At 44.0% G+C, this 16931-nt stretch overlaps 1 protein-coding gene across 4 annotated transcripts in view; it reads left to right on the forward strand.

Moving 5' to 3' along the window:
- The window catches only part of LOC117247048 (PH and SEC7 domain-containing protein 1-like), a 124856-nt gene that overhangs the window by 66321 nt on the left and 41604 nt on the right, over positions 1–16931 (forward strand). Inside the window, exon 1 of one of the 4 annotated variants that reach the window (XM_078163546.1) lies at positions 14001–15723. The exons of the other annotated variants lie outside the window; for them this stretch is intronic. Within the exon in view, the coding sequence (XP_078019672.1) occupies positions 15514–15723 (210 nt within the window). The 5' untranslated portion in view covers positions 14001–15513. Of the gene's footprint in view, positions 1–14000; positions 15724–16931 lie in introns of those variants that run through there. 4 annotated transcript variants of the gene reach the window in all.

The following is a 16931-nucleotide window of genomic DNA, read 5'->3' on the forward strand; positions in this document are numbered from 1 at the left end:
TGTAGGCAGGTGGAGAGAAAGTCAGTGACCATTACTATACAAAAAGAACATTTACACTAAATGGATAGTGAAAGGCAGCCAGATGGCACTGGGGGAGGGTGACTAAGCGAGAACAGAAAGAAACAGAAATGATTTCAGAGCTTCTGGATTATCGACATGATATTATCATATGAATATTATTAACATGATATCAATATTTAATTGTCAGCACCGGTATATTGCGACACCCGTGGCCCTTTATAAAGTAACACAGGAGCAGAGTTATACACATTTAATGGTGCATGTCAGGCAGTCACTGAGGTCTGCTTTTATTCAGAGTTGGATCAAAGTCACAGCTCTGCATTAACGTGCGCTTCATCCATCATAACGCACAGTGCAATGTGATTATTTAAGACTGCGCCATATGTGGAAGCTTTGCTCTGAGGGACAGGAGACACTGCTGAGCCCTGTAGCTAAAACAGAAATCAGCTGCCTGGTGGACTGGAAAATAACGAGAGGGGCTTTGCATCCCCACGACACCTCCTGCCACCTCTCTCCCTCAGGTACACTGCCCTCCCTCTCTCATCAGCACTAACTTCCTTTCTTATTTTATGTCCTCTCTTTCCTTGTGTTTTTTTTTTTAATGCTTTTTCCTCAAAAACTCATCATCTCAATTGCCACTAATTCTCCCCCTCTCTCAATTATTCCCTCTCTTTCTCACCAGTTCGGCTTCTTTGTGATTAAACCTGGTGATATGTTTCCCATTACCACCACAATAGAGGAGGGAAATGAAACAATCTCCTGAACTGAGTGTGTCAAGCTTTGGCTTCAAAACCCTCTCTTGTACTTGACGTAACACCCAGAAAGACTTGGTGTTTTAAGACTCTTTTATTGCATTTTTACCTTTATGATGACAGAAGAATTACACAGATAATTAAAGAGGAGATGAGCAGTGTTTGACCAAATGTAAAGGAGATGACAGTCAACATGGCTCAGTCTGCGTAAAGTCCATGGTCTCAACAGAGAGTGGCGCTGTGAGTTTTGGTTTCAATCCAATTTATCACAAATTTTAAACAAATTTCCAGAAACATGGCAGAAAAATCTATAAATTAATGTGTGTTTACATCTAATACACTCATATATGTGAATATTTGGAGGTGGTGCAGTGAGATAAACAGTTGGTGGTGCTAACAGTCCAGTCAGGTGCAAATAAACCACTGTAGAAGAAGATGAGATGAGATGTTGTTTTTAAAAGAGCTCCAGTCAAACCTCAGATGAACAAAAATGATGTGGATAACATGATGGAAATATGACATTACTTCTTTTTGTCATGTGAGGAAGGTCAGAGTCTTCTCATCGCTTCACACTCAATGTTCAGTGGACATTTACACGCTTCATCACTGAGTCTGTTTTCATCGCACTTTGTCACCTTTGCTTTATTTGCAGCCCAGTCATAGAAGAAATGTTGATGTCTCTGCAAAGTACAGATATGTCACATTTGTACATTTCATATGTATCATATCAACATTTCTAAAGTGACGTAGAGCTGATTATGTCATCACATGATGGATGGCATGACTCTCAGACAGCTACCAAGCAGTGGACCATTGAAAACAGGCAACAAATAACAAAGCACATCCAGTGAGTGAACATGCAGCACATCCAGTGAGTGAACATGCAGCACGTCCAGTGAGTGAACATGCAGCACGTCCAGTGAGTGAACATGCAGCACATCCAGTGAGTGAACATGCAGCACGTCCAGTGAGTGAACATGCAGCACGTCCAGTGAGTGAACATGCAGCACATCCAGTGAGTGAACATGCAGCACGTCCAGTGAGTGAACATGCAGCACATCCAGTGAGTGAACATGCAGCACATCCAGTGAGTGAACATGCAGCACGTCCAGTGAGTGAACATGCAGCACGTCCAGTGAGTGAACATGCAGCACGTCCAGTGAGTGAACATGCAGCACATCCAGTGAGTGAACATGCAGCACGTCCAGTGAGTGAACATGCAGCACGTCCAGTGAGTGAACATGCAGCACGTCCAGTGAGTGAACATGCAGCACGTCCAGTGAGTGAACATGCAGCACGTCCAGTGAGTGAACATGCAGCACGTCCAGTGAGTGAACATGCAGCACGTCCAGTGAGTGAACATGCAGCACGTCCAGTGAGTGAACATGCAGCACGTCCAGTGAGTGAACATGCAGCACGTCCAGTGAGTGAACATGCAGCACGTCCAGTGAGTGAACATGCAGCACATCCAGTGAGTGAACATACAGCACATGTCCATCAGAGTCGAGATGCTTGTTTGTCTCAATCAGCGTGTTCTCGTTCCAGGTTTCATAACGAGGCAATAAACTATGTTAATGCACTCCAGAGGATATTTCCTCCGCAGTTACACACACCAGACGATCACTCAACATAGATGTGACAGGCTGCTCACACAGGCCAGTCAACATCATCATCATCATCATTCTCAATCATAAACCTATTATATGCACAGTATACTCCTGTATGTGATATCGTAGTATTTTCATATATTTATTGTTATTTTTTCTGTTCTATCATCATTTGCTTTTATTTCTATTTTATTCATGCACCAAAACACCAAAGCAAATTCCTTGTGTGTGATAATCTACTTGGATTCAGATAAAGATTATGAGATTATCAGAGACCCAGTGTAACTCTGGTTTATTACAACTTGGGTCTTATTCTCTAATGACATTATACAAACCAAGTTAATTGTAAAAGAGGAAGTCAGATAGGGAGAGAAAAGTCTGGTTAGACAAACCTCCAGGTTACCCAGACATATTTGGAAGCGAAAACAAAGGTGAATGGTGAAATTATTACCCAATGTTTCAGTTGCAAACATCCATCACAGCTTCTTTTTCCACTCTGAATTACTGTGCAGTAATTATTAACAACCTCTGCTGTTTGTGCACTTTTAATTTTACCTCCCAAAAAAGCGGTTTGGACAATCTGATAAACTGACAAGGTGTCACAGCTCGTCATGTCTCTTGTACTGTTTATCAGTCATTGTGATTTATTGACTTTCATAGCCGTTTAGTTTGGGTAGTACAGATTTAAGGGATGTAAAGCGATGACACCACAAGAAATTACATCTTAATGAGCAAAAATACTGATGCAGGCACTGGATGAAGTCGGAGGCAACGCTAATGCAACTCCTCAAAGTTAAAGCTTTGCATACTGTGCACGCTTCCTTTTTACTTTTAAGACTTTCCAGTTTGAAATTTAAATGAATAAGGTTAATAATACTTTTGTTCAATATTTTCTTATCTTCAGACAAAAAAGTGTAGGAGATGTTTCTTTTACCTGCTTGACAGGTAAAAGACAGGTCCCGGTTGATGGTGCCGCTCTCCCGCTTCCTGATTTCGATTGCCTCTTTTATCCAGTGTTTGAATTTATTGGTCTCTGATGTCTGATAAAAGAGGCAATTGAAATCAGGAAGCGGGCGAGTGGCACCACTAACCGGGACAAGGGGGGCATACACCGTCTCGCACACATGGGATTCCCTCCTCCAGAGACCATCCAACGGCGGGGGGCGTGACTGGCCCGACAGACTCTGACAGGTCTGTTGGGCCGGTCAGCTGATAAACACTTCTGAGGAAGACTGGAGTCACAGTCGAAACTGTCAAGCAGGTGAAAGAAACATCTCCTACACTGTTTGTCTGAAGATAAGAAAATACTGAACAATTCTAAAAAGAAGACAAAATGAACTAATCAATTTAATAATACACTGTTTACCAGAAATCGATTCTTCTTCACTGCTCTTAAACAGTACACAACAAGCTACAGTTTTAGAGCAGTGAAGAAGAATCGATTTCCAGGAAAACTGCCATTTGACCCAGGTGTAAATCTGCTTTACGGCCCATACACATGCCGCGTCATTAACCGCCTGGAAAACACAAGGTCGAACACTGGGCGCTACTTTGTGCTTTTTTTGAGCCAGCTTTCAAGAGCGCGGCAGCAGGTTGTTTCTGAGGTTGCTAAGCAACCTTAACAAGCACCGTATCATAGCCTACACCTGAAATCCTGAGAGCAGAGCTGATCTTCTTCCAGGAGCTGTTTCTAAGTGTGTAGGCTTATCGTCGTAAATGTGACGCTCTGTGTAGCCCTGCACTAACATGATCAATTTCTCTGTGTTTATCAGACTGATATTTACAGAAGGGAAAGATATCTGAGGTTGTGATTGGTTGTTCCTCATCACATGACATGTGGTGCGTGCCGCTGCGTTCAAAAAGTTTAACTGGGTTTGTCTCAGGGTGCAGCTGTTGCACATTTAATATTATTTTGGGGTCTTTATTGCCTTCATCAGACAGAACAGCTGAAGACAGAGGAGGAAGAGAGGGGACAAGATGCAGCAAAGGATCGTGGGTCAGAATCAAACCTGAGCTGCTGCTGCTGCACCTTTATCTGTTTATTTAACCGCTACAAAACGATTCAGTGTTTTATGGTTCATTTTGTGCCGAACTCTTTCTTGGCTCTGAGCAGTTGCCAGGCAACCATCAGAAATGGCTGCTCAGAGCCGGGAACAGTCCAGCATAACGGGCCATAACACGGTGCATTAAACAAACAGGATATAACATGCTAATTAGAAAACTTTGGTGGTGTTGGTGCGTAGCATGTAGGCTGTTACCTTTGGACAGAGCCAGGCTAGCTGTTCCCCTTTGTTTCCAGTCTTTGTGCTAAGCTAAGCTAAGCTAAGCTAAGCATCCACTGGCTGTGGCTTCATATTGAACCAACAGATAAGAGAGTGGTGTCAGGCTCCTCATCCAGAGCTCCACCAGGAAGAAAATAAGTGTGTTTATTTTTAAAGAAACTTAATTATTTATTCAGGAATTTGACTGAAACCCCTAAAAATGAGCCAGAGCTTTTTTGTGAGTGTAAGTGTGTGAAGCAGAAGACATATTGTGCTGTGATTCGTCCAGTTGTTGTTTATTTATTCACTTACTCATTTCTGTCAAAGACTGTCAGCTGTTTTTGCAGCACTGCAGTATTTGGACTCAATGTGTCCATAAGTGGTGAGTGGCTCACTGTTAGGCAGCAGCCACTAAAAGAAATTATTAAGACTTGTGGTCCCAAAGCTGCTAAGCCTTCATAACCACTTCACGCTCCTTTACAGCAGGCTGCATGGGAGACATAGATGCTGTGGAGCTGCTGCAGCTCCCTGCAGAGTGTGAGGCTCTGGCTGCGGCCCAAGCTGGTGCTTTGGAGGAAACTTTCCTCCTTTATTGTGAGTCTCAGAGATGCATAGGTTTGAACTCCTTTGCACTCCCTCCCTCTCTTCAGCACTGCTCAGGGCTTAAAGCTTGAAGTGGGAGCTAATGATGCACTGAAGTAGGTTACCAGCCGCATTAAAGCAGGAGAACAAATTCTGCTGAAATGAAAATGTTGCACAGCTCAATCAAGACGCCTGAACAGCGCCCTTCACACAGTAATTAGGCGCAGTGATGTTATCGATTGCGTGGCAGCATCGATGGCGAGGGAAAAGACGGATGACTTATTTGTTTTTGTAAATGAAGGAGAAGAAATCATTTGTGAACGTGTTGCTGCTGTCGATCTGGCAGCAGCCACGGATGTGTCTGAAATGTGCACAGGAGCGTCGGTGCCAGAGCTTGATGGCCTCGCCAGCCTGGGCAGAGACAAGCAGGTCATGTCTGAGGAGGGACAGGAACCAAAGACAGATGCTACTGTTTCTCAGATTGTTACTGATTTACATATTCACTGTGCACACAGAGCAAATATCACTTAAATACACAACAATACAGGCGTTGGTGTCATGATATATCTTCTGCCTCTGTGCCAGAGAGCTCCACTGTTGTCCCAAAACACATCAGTGAGCCACACTGACACACTGGGTGACATGTTCCTTCATTACCATGAACACACACACTGTAGTTTATTTTGACTCAGTCCCACACACACTGTCCTGCTGTCACAGATACTAGAGCACCAAATGTGGATTAATCCGCTGCTGAAAATAGTCCCCATCAAATGCACTGTTTCCTTTTGTTTGTTTGATAAAAACTACAGTGCCCAGTTTTTAAGAGAACAGTTTGAGCTATTTTTAGAAATAAAAGTTTATACACTCCTCTTATGCCCATGGGGGCGGTGGTGTGTCCTCCTCAAGCTCGAGTCCTCTACCAGCGGCCTGGGAGTTTGAGGGATATATATATATGTTATATATTTATATTTATATATGTATACTGTATCAGGTGCAGTACTGTTTTTGTTGTTATAGATATACTAAGTAGTTGTTGCTACTGTACTTAGTGCACTCATGTAGGCCTATATGTGTGTGTGTGTGTGTGTAGCTAATAAAAAAGATGAGAGGATAAGGACTGAGGAAATAACAGGAAAAAACAAAATATAGATAATAAAAGTAATAAATAATGCTGAATATGTATATTACTGAACACAGTGATGGTAAAATAAATATATCTTACTATATAATGAGGAAAACTCTGTGTGTGTGTGTGTGTGTTCCACGTTTTTCTCCTCACTGACTTGGTCAATCCATGTGAAATTTGGCACAGTGGTAGAGGGTCATGGGAGGATGCCAATGAAGCAATATTACATCAATTGGCCAAAGGGGGGCGCTATAGCAACCCATTGAAATGTCAAACTTTGAATGGGCATATCTCATGCCCCGTATGTCGTAGAGACATGAAACTTTGCACAGAGATGCCTCTCCTCATGAGGAACACATTTGCCTCAAGAACCCATAACTTCCGCTTTTGAATTTTTTGAAAAACACTTCAAATGGATCTCTTCCTAGAAGCTGCAGTGTGAGGCTGCCTGAAGGCTGAGGGGAGAAGGACTCGCCTCCCAGTCTGGTTTGGTCTTGTGACACATTTGCATGATGTCGTCGTACATGACATGTTTGAAGTGTTTCCACAGATATACCCAGCTTAGGCTGAACAATGATGTCATACAGTTAAACACAAATCGTTGTCCATTGATATTGACTAGCATGCCATAACTGACAGACAGACACTAGTGTGATGTCAAAACTTTGAGGGTAAAACTGGCACTCCAGAGTTTTTGTTTGGTGCTTGTGAGCAGTAACACAAATAGACTATTTTGACTGTTTGAGACACAGAGTGTACCAAACACAGGTCGCATACCAAACTGAACATCCTGTACCAAACAGCTCAGGACTGTTACTCTGCTATCTGAAACACAAACACCTCATGGCTGCAGCAAAATGTGGCCTCAGATACAAATCTCACACATTTTACTATGAAAACAAAAAGCAAAGACACGTAGTGCAGTTTAAAGGGAAGGGGCAGAGAGACGTAGTGAAAGAGGAAGACAGCATGTGAAGAAGAGACAGCTGCTGAGGTCAGCAGAGACGTGCGGCTGTGGATACTCTCTGCCTCTCCCCGAGCTCCCTCTCAATATGTGAAATATTGAGAGGGATGGAGAGACTGACAGCAGCAGGGAAACTGATCGAGGGCAGAAGGAAACACACGGACTGATTCATTTGGCTTTTTTACTATCGTTTGAGTTGGCTTTTGGTAAACAGCAGTTGTTTGTTGTGCAGTCAGCTGCAGCTTTGTCGGAGTAATCCAGGTTAAGTGCTTTGCTCGGAGGCACCTTGATGGTTTTCTTGGGATTGAAGCCACAAGCTGCTGCTGCTGCTGCTGCTGCTGCTGCCCACATAGCGTAAGGGAGGAAGAGGACAGACAGACACTGACAGAAACTAACACTGAAGTTTTTACCTCCTCCTGTAACAGGCTGTCATCTTGATGCTGCTTGTTTTGGGTTTTAGAGTCAGACGTTCGCTTCACGTCCCCCCAGGCTCACTGATGTTCCTTTCTCTTCCCTCCCGGTAGAGTCACAGCTCGCCAACGTGTCCATCCTGATGCTGCATGTCAAAAAACTGACACTGGTCATGAGGGAGGAACTCCTTTTTTCTTATTCTGTCACAGCACCCATTAAAGTTTTATTATAACGTTTTAAATTTAGCAGAGGACATAAAATACAGACCAGGAGCTGGAGGAGCTACAGCATGAGGCTGTCGATTGGATTCAAACATTCACAGGTGCAGTTCATTACAGAAAGGTTTAGGCGCATTAAGTCTTAAAAACAACAGCAACAGAAGAGGAAATAAAGTCTGAGGGCTGAGAATAGATCCCATTTCATCCAGTGTTGAAATGTAATTGAATACATTTACTTAAGTACTGTACCTGAGGGCAAATTTGAGGTACCTGTACTTAAAATTTTATGCTTCTTTATACTCGTACCTCACCACATCTCAGAGGTCAAAACTGTACTTACTATTGCACTACTTTCATCTGACAGCTTTAGGTACTTAACCCTTCCTGTCCAGTGAAAACCACGTATCTCCAGATGTGCTGATGTTGAATGTTTGTGATAAACTGATGGATGAAGTGTTCCTGTATGTGCTGTGGAAACTCCTCCTTAAGATAAATAAACTGTTCTCCACCCCCATTTTGTAGCAAAAACGCCTAAAATGACATACCCAAATTAAAATGTCTGTAGCTTCTGAACCGCTCTGACTACATGCATGCATGAGGTCTTGCCAGAAAGAAAACTCCCTGAAGTTTTTTGTGAAAGTGTCAGAAACACTCTAGGTGACACAGAGACAGAGTAATGGGCCTCTGAAGTCAGTAAAAAGTTGAAGATTTTGCCTAAAATAAAATAAAAAACATGTTTCAGGATGAATAACTGTCTGTGGCTTCATCTGAGCAGGTAAATGACACTGTGGGGCTGTAGGCACACTATCAATGAACACTTGTTTCAAATTTGAAGAAGACTGCTCAAAGTATGACCATTCTACAGTGTTTTTACCATGAAAAGATCCAGGCGGAGCTCCAAATGACAAGCCGGTCACTCTGCTTCAAAACAGTACTATCAGTGATCAAACAACACTCAGCCAGCTTCAAACATTGTACCTTATTGAAATCAGGTGTGATTATGATAGCTGATGTTGTTTATGACACAGAAACACCATAAAATATCACCAAATAAAGCCATATGAAACGTGAAAGTTATGATCCCACTTTCTAGACGGTATATCTCAGCCAAAAATAGTGGTAGGAGTGAGACTCTTTCCTTTTATAAACCAGCTAAGTACCCGCTAACAGCTCCACATAAGATCGCAAGTAATCCTTTAACTTTTCCCGTCGAAAAACAGCATGACATGACTTGTCACCACTCATCGCGATTTTGGACTTTGTGTGTTTAGGCTGCTCTGGTGCCAAATACATAATAAATAAAAGAAAAACGATGTTATTTTTGAAAAGTCGAGAGCTTCCTGAATCCAGCAATACCAAACATCACATGGTTTGATGACGTAGTGCGTCTGGGAGATACCATTTAACAGAGGAGGGGGGGGGAGCGAGGATGTCGGCGTCCTGGCGGAGGTAGAGAGGTTAAAAACCCTGTTGGATCAGGTGGAAAAAGCAAAGCTGAAAACAGCTGTTTTTCCAACACATTCTCACATATAGACGTGTAGTCACGTCCAGATTCAAGGTGCAAGGTACCCTGGGTGTGTTGGTCGTTGATGTTCTGGGATGCCATGTCAGATTCTGCCTGTTACATGCATTGTCTTCTTTCACAGGAAATTAACCATTTAAAAACAGTCTCTTTCAAATAAACTCACTGCGTCGGTAGAACACAGAGAATTGGTGTTTTTTTCCTTCAACAACACACACGGTTTGGTTTAGGAAAACAGAACAGGGTTTGGCTTTATAATCTCACAGCGGACACCATTCTCATGGGTGACAGTTGATGGATGTTGGACCCTTCCACCACTACCCCCACCCGCCCCACTCAGACTTTGGCCGCCATAACTTTCGTTCTTGTCCCGCCACGTTTCCTCCTGACGCTGCCGGCCACCATTAAACTATAACGGCGACCGTCAGTGTATCATGCCAACGTTAAAGGACGGCTTGTTCCATCGGTGTCAGAATTCAACAACTTTGGAGTGAGATCGTTTTTTTTGACACCATGAAAACGTTTTAGAGATATGTGATCTCACAGGACATCCAAACATATGATGATCTTGTAGACCATGATGCATTGCTGTGGATTAAACTACCCAACAGGATATAAAGGAGTTAAAATGAGCACAACCTTAAACAACTATAGCAGTAAAATGCAACACATTAATATTATCAATCAGTCAGTCAATCAACATTTATTTCTGTTGAGTCATGGTACACTCAGAGGTCATTATGATGTCAAATAAAACTGCCTACCCCAGCTTTAATACTGACACTGTTTTTCACTTGATGAAGACGTTCAAAGTCTTAAAATCACTTAATCGTAAAATGGTGAAGGTTACATTTAAGACGACCTCGTGAAACTGAGTCTTTAGGTTTGTTTTGATTATGGACGTAAAAATCAGTGGGATCGATGCCCTGCGGTCTGTGATTGACACAGTCATTAAATGTCCGGTCACAGTCCTGTAGCTCACATTGTTACTCACTCTCAAGTCAGTAATTCTATTTGAGAGATTTCTCTGGGGGAAACAACTCCTTCATTCATCAAGCAGAGCTTTCTGTCAGACGCTCAGTTCTCTCCATCACCTCCTTCTTCTGTCCTGCTTTCACTTTTATGACGGTGAGGTTTTAGTCCTAATCATCGAGAGGAATTTGACGATCTGGCAACGTGTCAGCTTTATGGCACCAAAGTGTTCTCGTTTGCATTTCACTGCAGAGGTTATGTGTGGTTGCTTTTTAAATTTGATTTTGAGCAGGAATAGTTTCACCGAATGTAGAAAAAAAAATGTGGGTTTTAACATTCATAATCACTTAAAAATGCCATAAATCTTCCTGCTGTGATAAAGTAGTGTGTGTTGGCATATTGCTAATTATTGTGAGGCTTTTAGGGGAGCGATAAATCACTAATACACTAATCATCAGAGGCATTCGAGCAAGGTGAAAGGAAAAGTGTGAATATGGTTGATTAATTATGGTTCTGTGTAGAAAATTTAAAGGAATACCACTAATTTCAGACGAGAATATTTGTATAACACTCATACCTGTGCATTTAATCGGCTATAGTCATTATATTTATATTAACGAATCACACGGCGTCATGAAAGATGAAAGTAGTCACTGTTGTGAATTACCACCACACTTACCTCAGCATTTCAGCATCTTTGTGCTCTGTGTTTTGGCCAGCAACTTCAGTGTTTTGATTCAGTCTTGTGAAAAATCCCTGATAAATCTCACAGTACACTTCCTGCTCAGCACCAAACAACAGACAGACAGATAGACAATAACTGGTGAACATAGCAGAGAATTTAGCAGCTCAAGAGCCAGATATTTTAGTCAGGAGTTGGTGGAGACCAAAACAAAACGTAATTTTGTGCCCTCATGTCTATTATATAAGAGTTGATGGTGCTTTTTGTGGTTGGTGTTGGCCGGCGTGGCTGCGGGTCGCTTATCAGGATGAGGTTTTTACACGTAAACGTCAGTAAACATTGAGGAGAAGATGGAGAAGATAGACGATAGCTGTAATCCTGACCACATGGACAAGAAATTGGAAGCACCATGGCAAGTGTGGCGGAATCAAACGCGGGCTGCAGTCCTGATCGTGTGGATCTTTCTCCTGAACAGGCATCCTGCTATAAGCCCATTCATTCTTGCCACAAGGGTAATAAACACTATGCTTCACTGCTACACGCACCCAGAAGTGGCTGCAGAGCCTTGTCACAGCCGGCGTTCTGGAGGAGCAATCATTTGTCCATCTTGTTAATATGCATGACCTCAGTGACACGAGAGATGGAGCCAATCTGAGTCTGGAGTGCGTTCCAGGACACCACTGTCAGGATTGCCGATAGCATCAATGAATTTATGGAGTCTGTGATGGATTTTATTTGTAAAACAACAGAAACAACTGCACCAAAAAATCAATCAGTCAAATCAATCCCCAACCAGGAGCCATGGATTACCTGAAGCATCTGGAAACACAGTGAGAGAGCTGCAGCCTGCGATGAAACAAGAGGCAACAAAAGGTTGAGTTTGAGTTTAGAGAACACCAAAGTCATCTACTGAGAATTAAGGAGACCTAAATTAAATGTGACATCACTGTGAAATCCATAAAGAACTTAAATAAGCCACTGTATAAATTTGATAGTTTAACATTTTGAGAAATCAATTGTGTTTCTTTCTGAGAAGTATTTTTGTTTTCTTTTACTTACAAAACAGGATCTCATCTTCTTGCACGCCACATATGAGATTTACCTGAAGAAAAAGGCGGCCGCAGCTTATAATCTTTTACCAAAACACACACACACACACACACACACACAGCGCGTCCACTGGACAGTAAAACATTATCAGGTCGTCATCGACATGAGTGAATACAATATGTATCAGCGGCACAATCACATTATCACAATGCAGCGTTATCAGGGAAGAGAAAAACATGGCATGTCCCCTGGACGTAGTCACGCAATGATTTCAACATGGTTTTTATGTTCACAGCGCAGTGATTGGGGAAAATATTACTGCCTCCCTGGGACACACTGATAGTGAGATTACTGTGTCCTTTCAGATTTTAATGCATCACGGATGCAGGACGCGTACCAGCACTGCTTGCATGACTTAATGTGACAAATGATTGATTGATAATAAACTTACATTCATCACGTAGACAGAGACTCCAAGAAATGTGTCAAATAGGCAGCTGTTAGGTTGCTTCTGCAGCCCCCAGGTGGAGCCAAACATAATTACTTAATGCACGTTCAGGACACGTCTAGCAGACGTTAAGGCCCTAAAACACCAAGCTGACGGCCGTAGCGAGTGAATCTGCCTGTAGTGAAACCGGGGCTAACCGGTGCTTCCTCCTCAGGCTCCACTTCACTCAGCTGCCCCACAGACCCGCTGCTTCTTCACACTTCAACCTGAATAACAAACCGGAGCTAGCTGGGAGCGGCTAGCGGAGCGTTAGCCGCAGCGTGACCGGAGGGAAGCACAGCCAGTTAGCCTCCGCTAGTCTCTGAGCTAGCCCCGGCTCTCCGTTTGGATCCAACCGGAGCACCGAGCCCTGGTTTGTTATTCAGGTTAAAGTGGGAAGAAGCAGCGGGTTTATCGGGCAGCTGAGTGAAGTGGAGCCTGAGGAGGAAACACCGGGACCGTCTGGATGTAATAGTCCGTGGAGGTGCTGCGGTGCTCGGCTGCACAGATAGGAAACCCCTCGGCTGACAGGATGTACCACTCTCTCACTCCGCTCTCTCTCACGCAGGCGCAGAACGTACGTGCTACTTGGCCGTCGGATGTAGTCCGTGTAGTGTGTTCAAATGCAACTGACACAGGGCGACGTGAGGCGACGTAGACGATGCAACAGTTGGCTTTCGTCACCGCTAGTTCTTTGATGTCTGTTTGGTGTGTCCGCACCTTTAGCATAAGGACTGAGCACGGAGGCGTCCAAATTCAAAAATACACGATACCAGTACCTCTGAAGCTTAATGATTAAAGGGTCGGCAAACCCAGCAGCGTCAGTGCAGACAAGACATTTTCTAAGCATTGAACTCCTTCTGTAACCGCTCATTATTATATTTCTATCAGTGTGATAGTGAAACAAAACAAGATGTAGCATATTAATTAGTGAGCTTGAGGTGTAGGTAGGTGTGTTTTTACATAGCAGACAGAGTCAGACAGTCTGTATGTGAAACTAGGCTAACCACACCTTCATATCGTCTTCCCAAAATGTTGAACTGTTCCTTTAATTCATAGTGGTTATGATTACACACACCTGGCCGTACACACCTTTTCACACTGTCCCTGTGCTGCCAAGTCTGTGTTTGTTCCTTCCTTCACCTCACCAGTCTCTCTTACAAGACCACCACTGAATGCTAATTTGCCACTGCGAGTATATTTTTAAAAAAGCGTGCATGTGTGTAACCTCGTCTGCGTATGTGTGTGTGTGTGTGTGTGTGTGTGTGTGGAAGAGGCAGACTGTGATTTGCTGGCGATGACTGAGAGAAGGAGGGAGGGAGGTACGCATTGACGAAGCGAAGGCAGAGGGAGGCAGAGAGAGGGAGAGCACCGTCCCTACAGCTTTTCTTTTGCTCTGCGACTCAGGCAGCCAGCGCTCCTCTCCTCTCCTCTCCTCTCTTCTCCTCTCCTCCACCTCCTCCTCCTCCGCCGAGGCAGCAGCAGGGAGAAGAGAAGAAAGACAAGCGCCAGATTGGACGTAAAGATTGCAACAGATAGATAAACCATCCACACACACAAAGACGAGGAGGGCATGAAAGACACCAGCAGCAGCAGGAGAGCAGCATTTTCCCCCTCAAACACCCACACCCGCCGAGCGTACGATGATGGGAAGAGACTGAAACCAAAGAGAGTGTGAGAGAAAATATTGACAGAGAGAAGTGGATCACAGAGGAGGGGTACACAATGACAGCGGACCTCCACACATGGACAGACAGCCGGAGGAAGATAATCTAACATCAGCTCTGTGACTGTAAAACTGATGGTGTCCATTTTACAGTGGGAGCAACAGGAATCAGATCAGCTCTGATTCTTCTACGTCCAGCTCTTATTTTCTTCTATTTAATTTATATTTTTGGGCTTGTGACGAAATCGAACGTGCTCTTTGGATTCCCTGCTCTGAAGTCCGAAGGCGGCTGTGCCTCCCTCCCACCCCTCTGCATCTCCCTCTATTGTGTGTGCATTTTTAGCCCAACTGTGTGTTTGTGTTCGTATGGGCATAGAGAGCTCACTGTACGCCTGTGTGTGTTTTTTGCCTCTTGGTTTCTGCATTTTACACCCATCTGTTTCATGCTGGCTGTTCGTTCACACCTCTGCCAGTGTTTCGTACCATCTGTGAGGGTGTCAGGGTCCCTCTGTGTGAGCGCAGGTTCAAGGATTCAGCTCTGCAGCGTGCTGTCATTGGCTTTCGCTAAAAGGTGGCAGCTGGACAGGTGTCACCTTTGGGTAACTTGGCAGAGACTCGTATGGTGCTGAGGGCACGTAGAGAGTGTTCACTCACCCGGAGAAATCACACAGTTTATTCCCCACAAACTTCACAGAGCGGCCTGAGTGCTCACATCGGAAGAAAAGTGCTGGATTTACTGCCACCTGCAGAAGAAAGTCTCGCTGCCTTGAGGTGCAGCAAAGGAGTCGTTTTTGCACATGTATAATACATGGCTGCCTTATCAATAATTCAGCGTCATGTGGACGCCCCGGTGTTGCTTGGTGGGTGTTGATCAAGATGCTCAGGGGTGAGACTGTTGGGGTTTGATGCCCGCTGATAGCCGCTGACAACAGCCTGATGATGTGTTGCCTCCCTCCGCAGTCTCCACTGATCACCGGCTGCTTTCTGTAACAGCTGAATTCACTTCCAGCTGTCTGTTGGCACATCAGCGTCCACCAGACTGCATCCAGATCAGACCATCATTTCACGCTTTACCTCTTTGGATTGACTTGTTTTCTGCTGCAGGACTTTAACGACTGAATTGTTTGGGCAGGTTTTGAATGTCCAGTGTTTTTTGGACTTCAGTTCTGTGCACTGTTGTCTCTGAGACATGATTGGTGTTAACAGCCTGCACTCAGCGGGGCGCCTACGCTCACGCTCTCTCTGCACCGTGCGCTATGGAAGAGACTTCCGGATGATGGACCCTTTCCGCTATCCCAGAACCCCGCGCTCACGTTCACTCAAACCCCTGGTGTTTCCAGACCTGCTGGGGAAAGCTCAGGACGGACAGAATCACCCGCAGGCCAGAAAGAGGAGGAAGGTACAGAAAACTGTTGGCTATTTCCTGTTTACATTTACTGAGACACTTTGTTTGTCTTTACAAAAGTGCTGCTGATCCACATCTTCATGGCTGTAATGGTCGGAGTCATGGTGCGGTGTGAGTTTGGTGTGGTAGAAAAGAAAAAACCCAAATGTAAAAAGATTCTTTACTTTTCATTTACTTTGAGCAGACAGTTGTATCAACGTGTCAGAGACAGGTAAAATCATCATTTACCCACTGAACACTTTGGTGAGCTATTTTCATTATGAATAAGGAACATTTCACTTCACCAGCTCTATCGAACACTTTCCCAAAAGGCAACAGGTCACATCAGTCTATAAAACAAAATATATTGAAGAATAAAAATCAACTTGTGCATTTGGAGCAGTGTTACAGTTAGGTCCACCTTGGCTTTATGTAATATGTCCTAATACAACAGTTTGTATGATATCTACTGGATTAGCGCCCCATGAATGATGTCACAAACTTTACGTGAAGTTGCGTAGGTCAGGTTTAGGAAAACAAACATGGTGAAGACCTCAAAGTAACTAAACATTCACTTGGATCCACACTGCTCCGATCACTAGTCTCCTGGGGGAGGGTCCTGTGTTTAAAAGCTCCTTGTTTTGTGACCCATCCACCGCCCCAACCTGCCTCCTTACGCAGACTGCCTGCTTCTTTACTCACGTGAATGCAGCCTCCCTGATGACGTAGGTTATACACAAATTATTGCCTCCTGATTATGTGTGATATGCACGAATTGTGATGCATTACTTTTCGTAGGTTTACACGCCAACAGTGCTCGAGAACAGTCTGCTGTATGAAAATGTAAAAGCCAATCGATTTAGTAATCGTTTTGTTCTGCTTGAAAGCCGCGGGAATAAGGAGGGTCTCCAGTTTGTTTTTGTCCTCATCCTTGTTGACTGGCACATCTGAGTGACTCTGTCAAATGTGCGTTAGCATGTTGGACACACCTTCCTCATCTTATACACAACTCTTTCTCCAGTGCTGTTGTAGGTGACCAGTTATCTGGAGGCAGGTCTTTCAGCTCCACTGTGTCATTTGCGCTCACTGTACTGCGACTGACCTGCACGCCAATTAGCTTTTTTGCTAACCTCCATATATGTTGCTAACGGTAGTGTTGTAGTACTCGAGTTCGGTCTTGTGCTGTGTCTCAAATCACATACTTCCGTTAGCACACTTCCATG

Source organism: Epinephelus lanceolatus, chromosome 21 (assembly GCF_041903045.1).
Source record: "Epinephelus lanceolatus isolate andai-2023 chromosome 21, ASM4190304v1, whole genome shotgun sequence".
NCBI lineage: Eukaryota > Metazoa > Chordata > Actinopteri > Perciformes > Serranidae > Epinephelus > Epinephelus lanceolatus.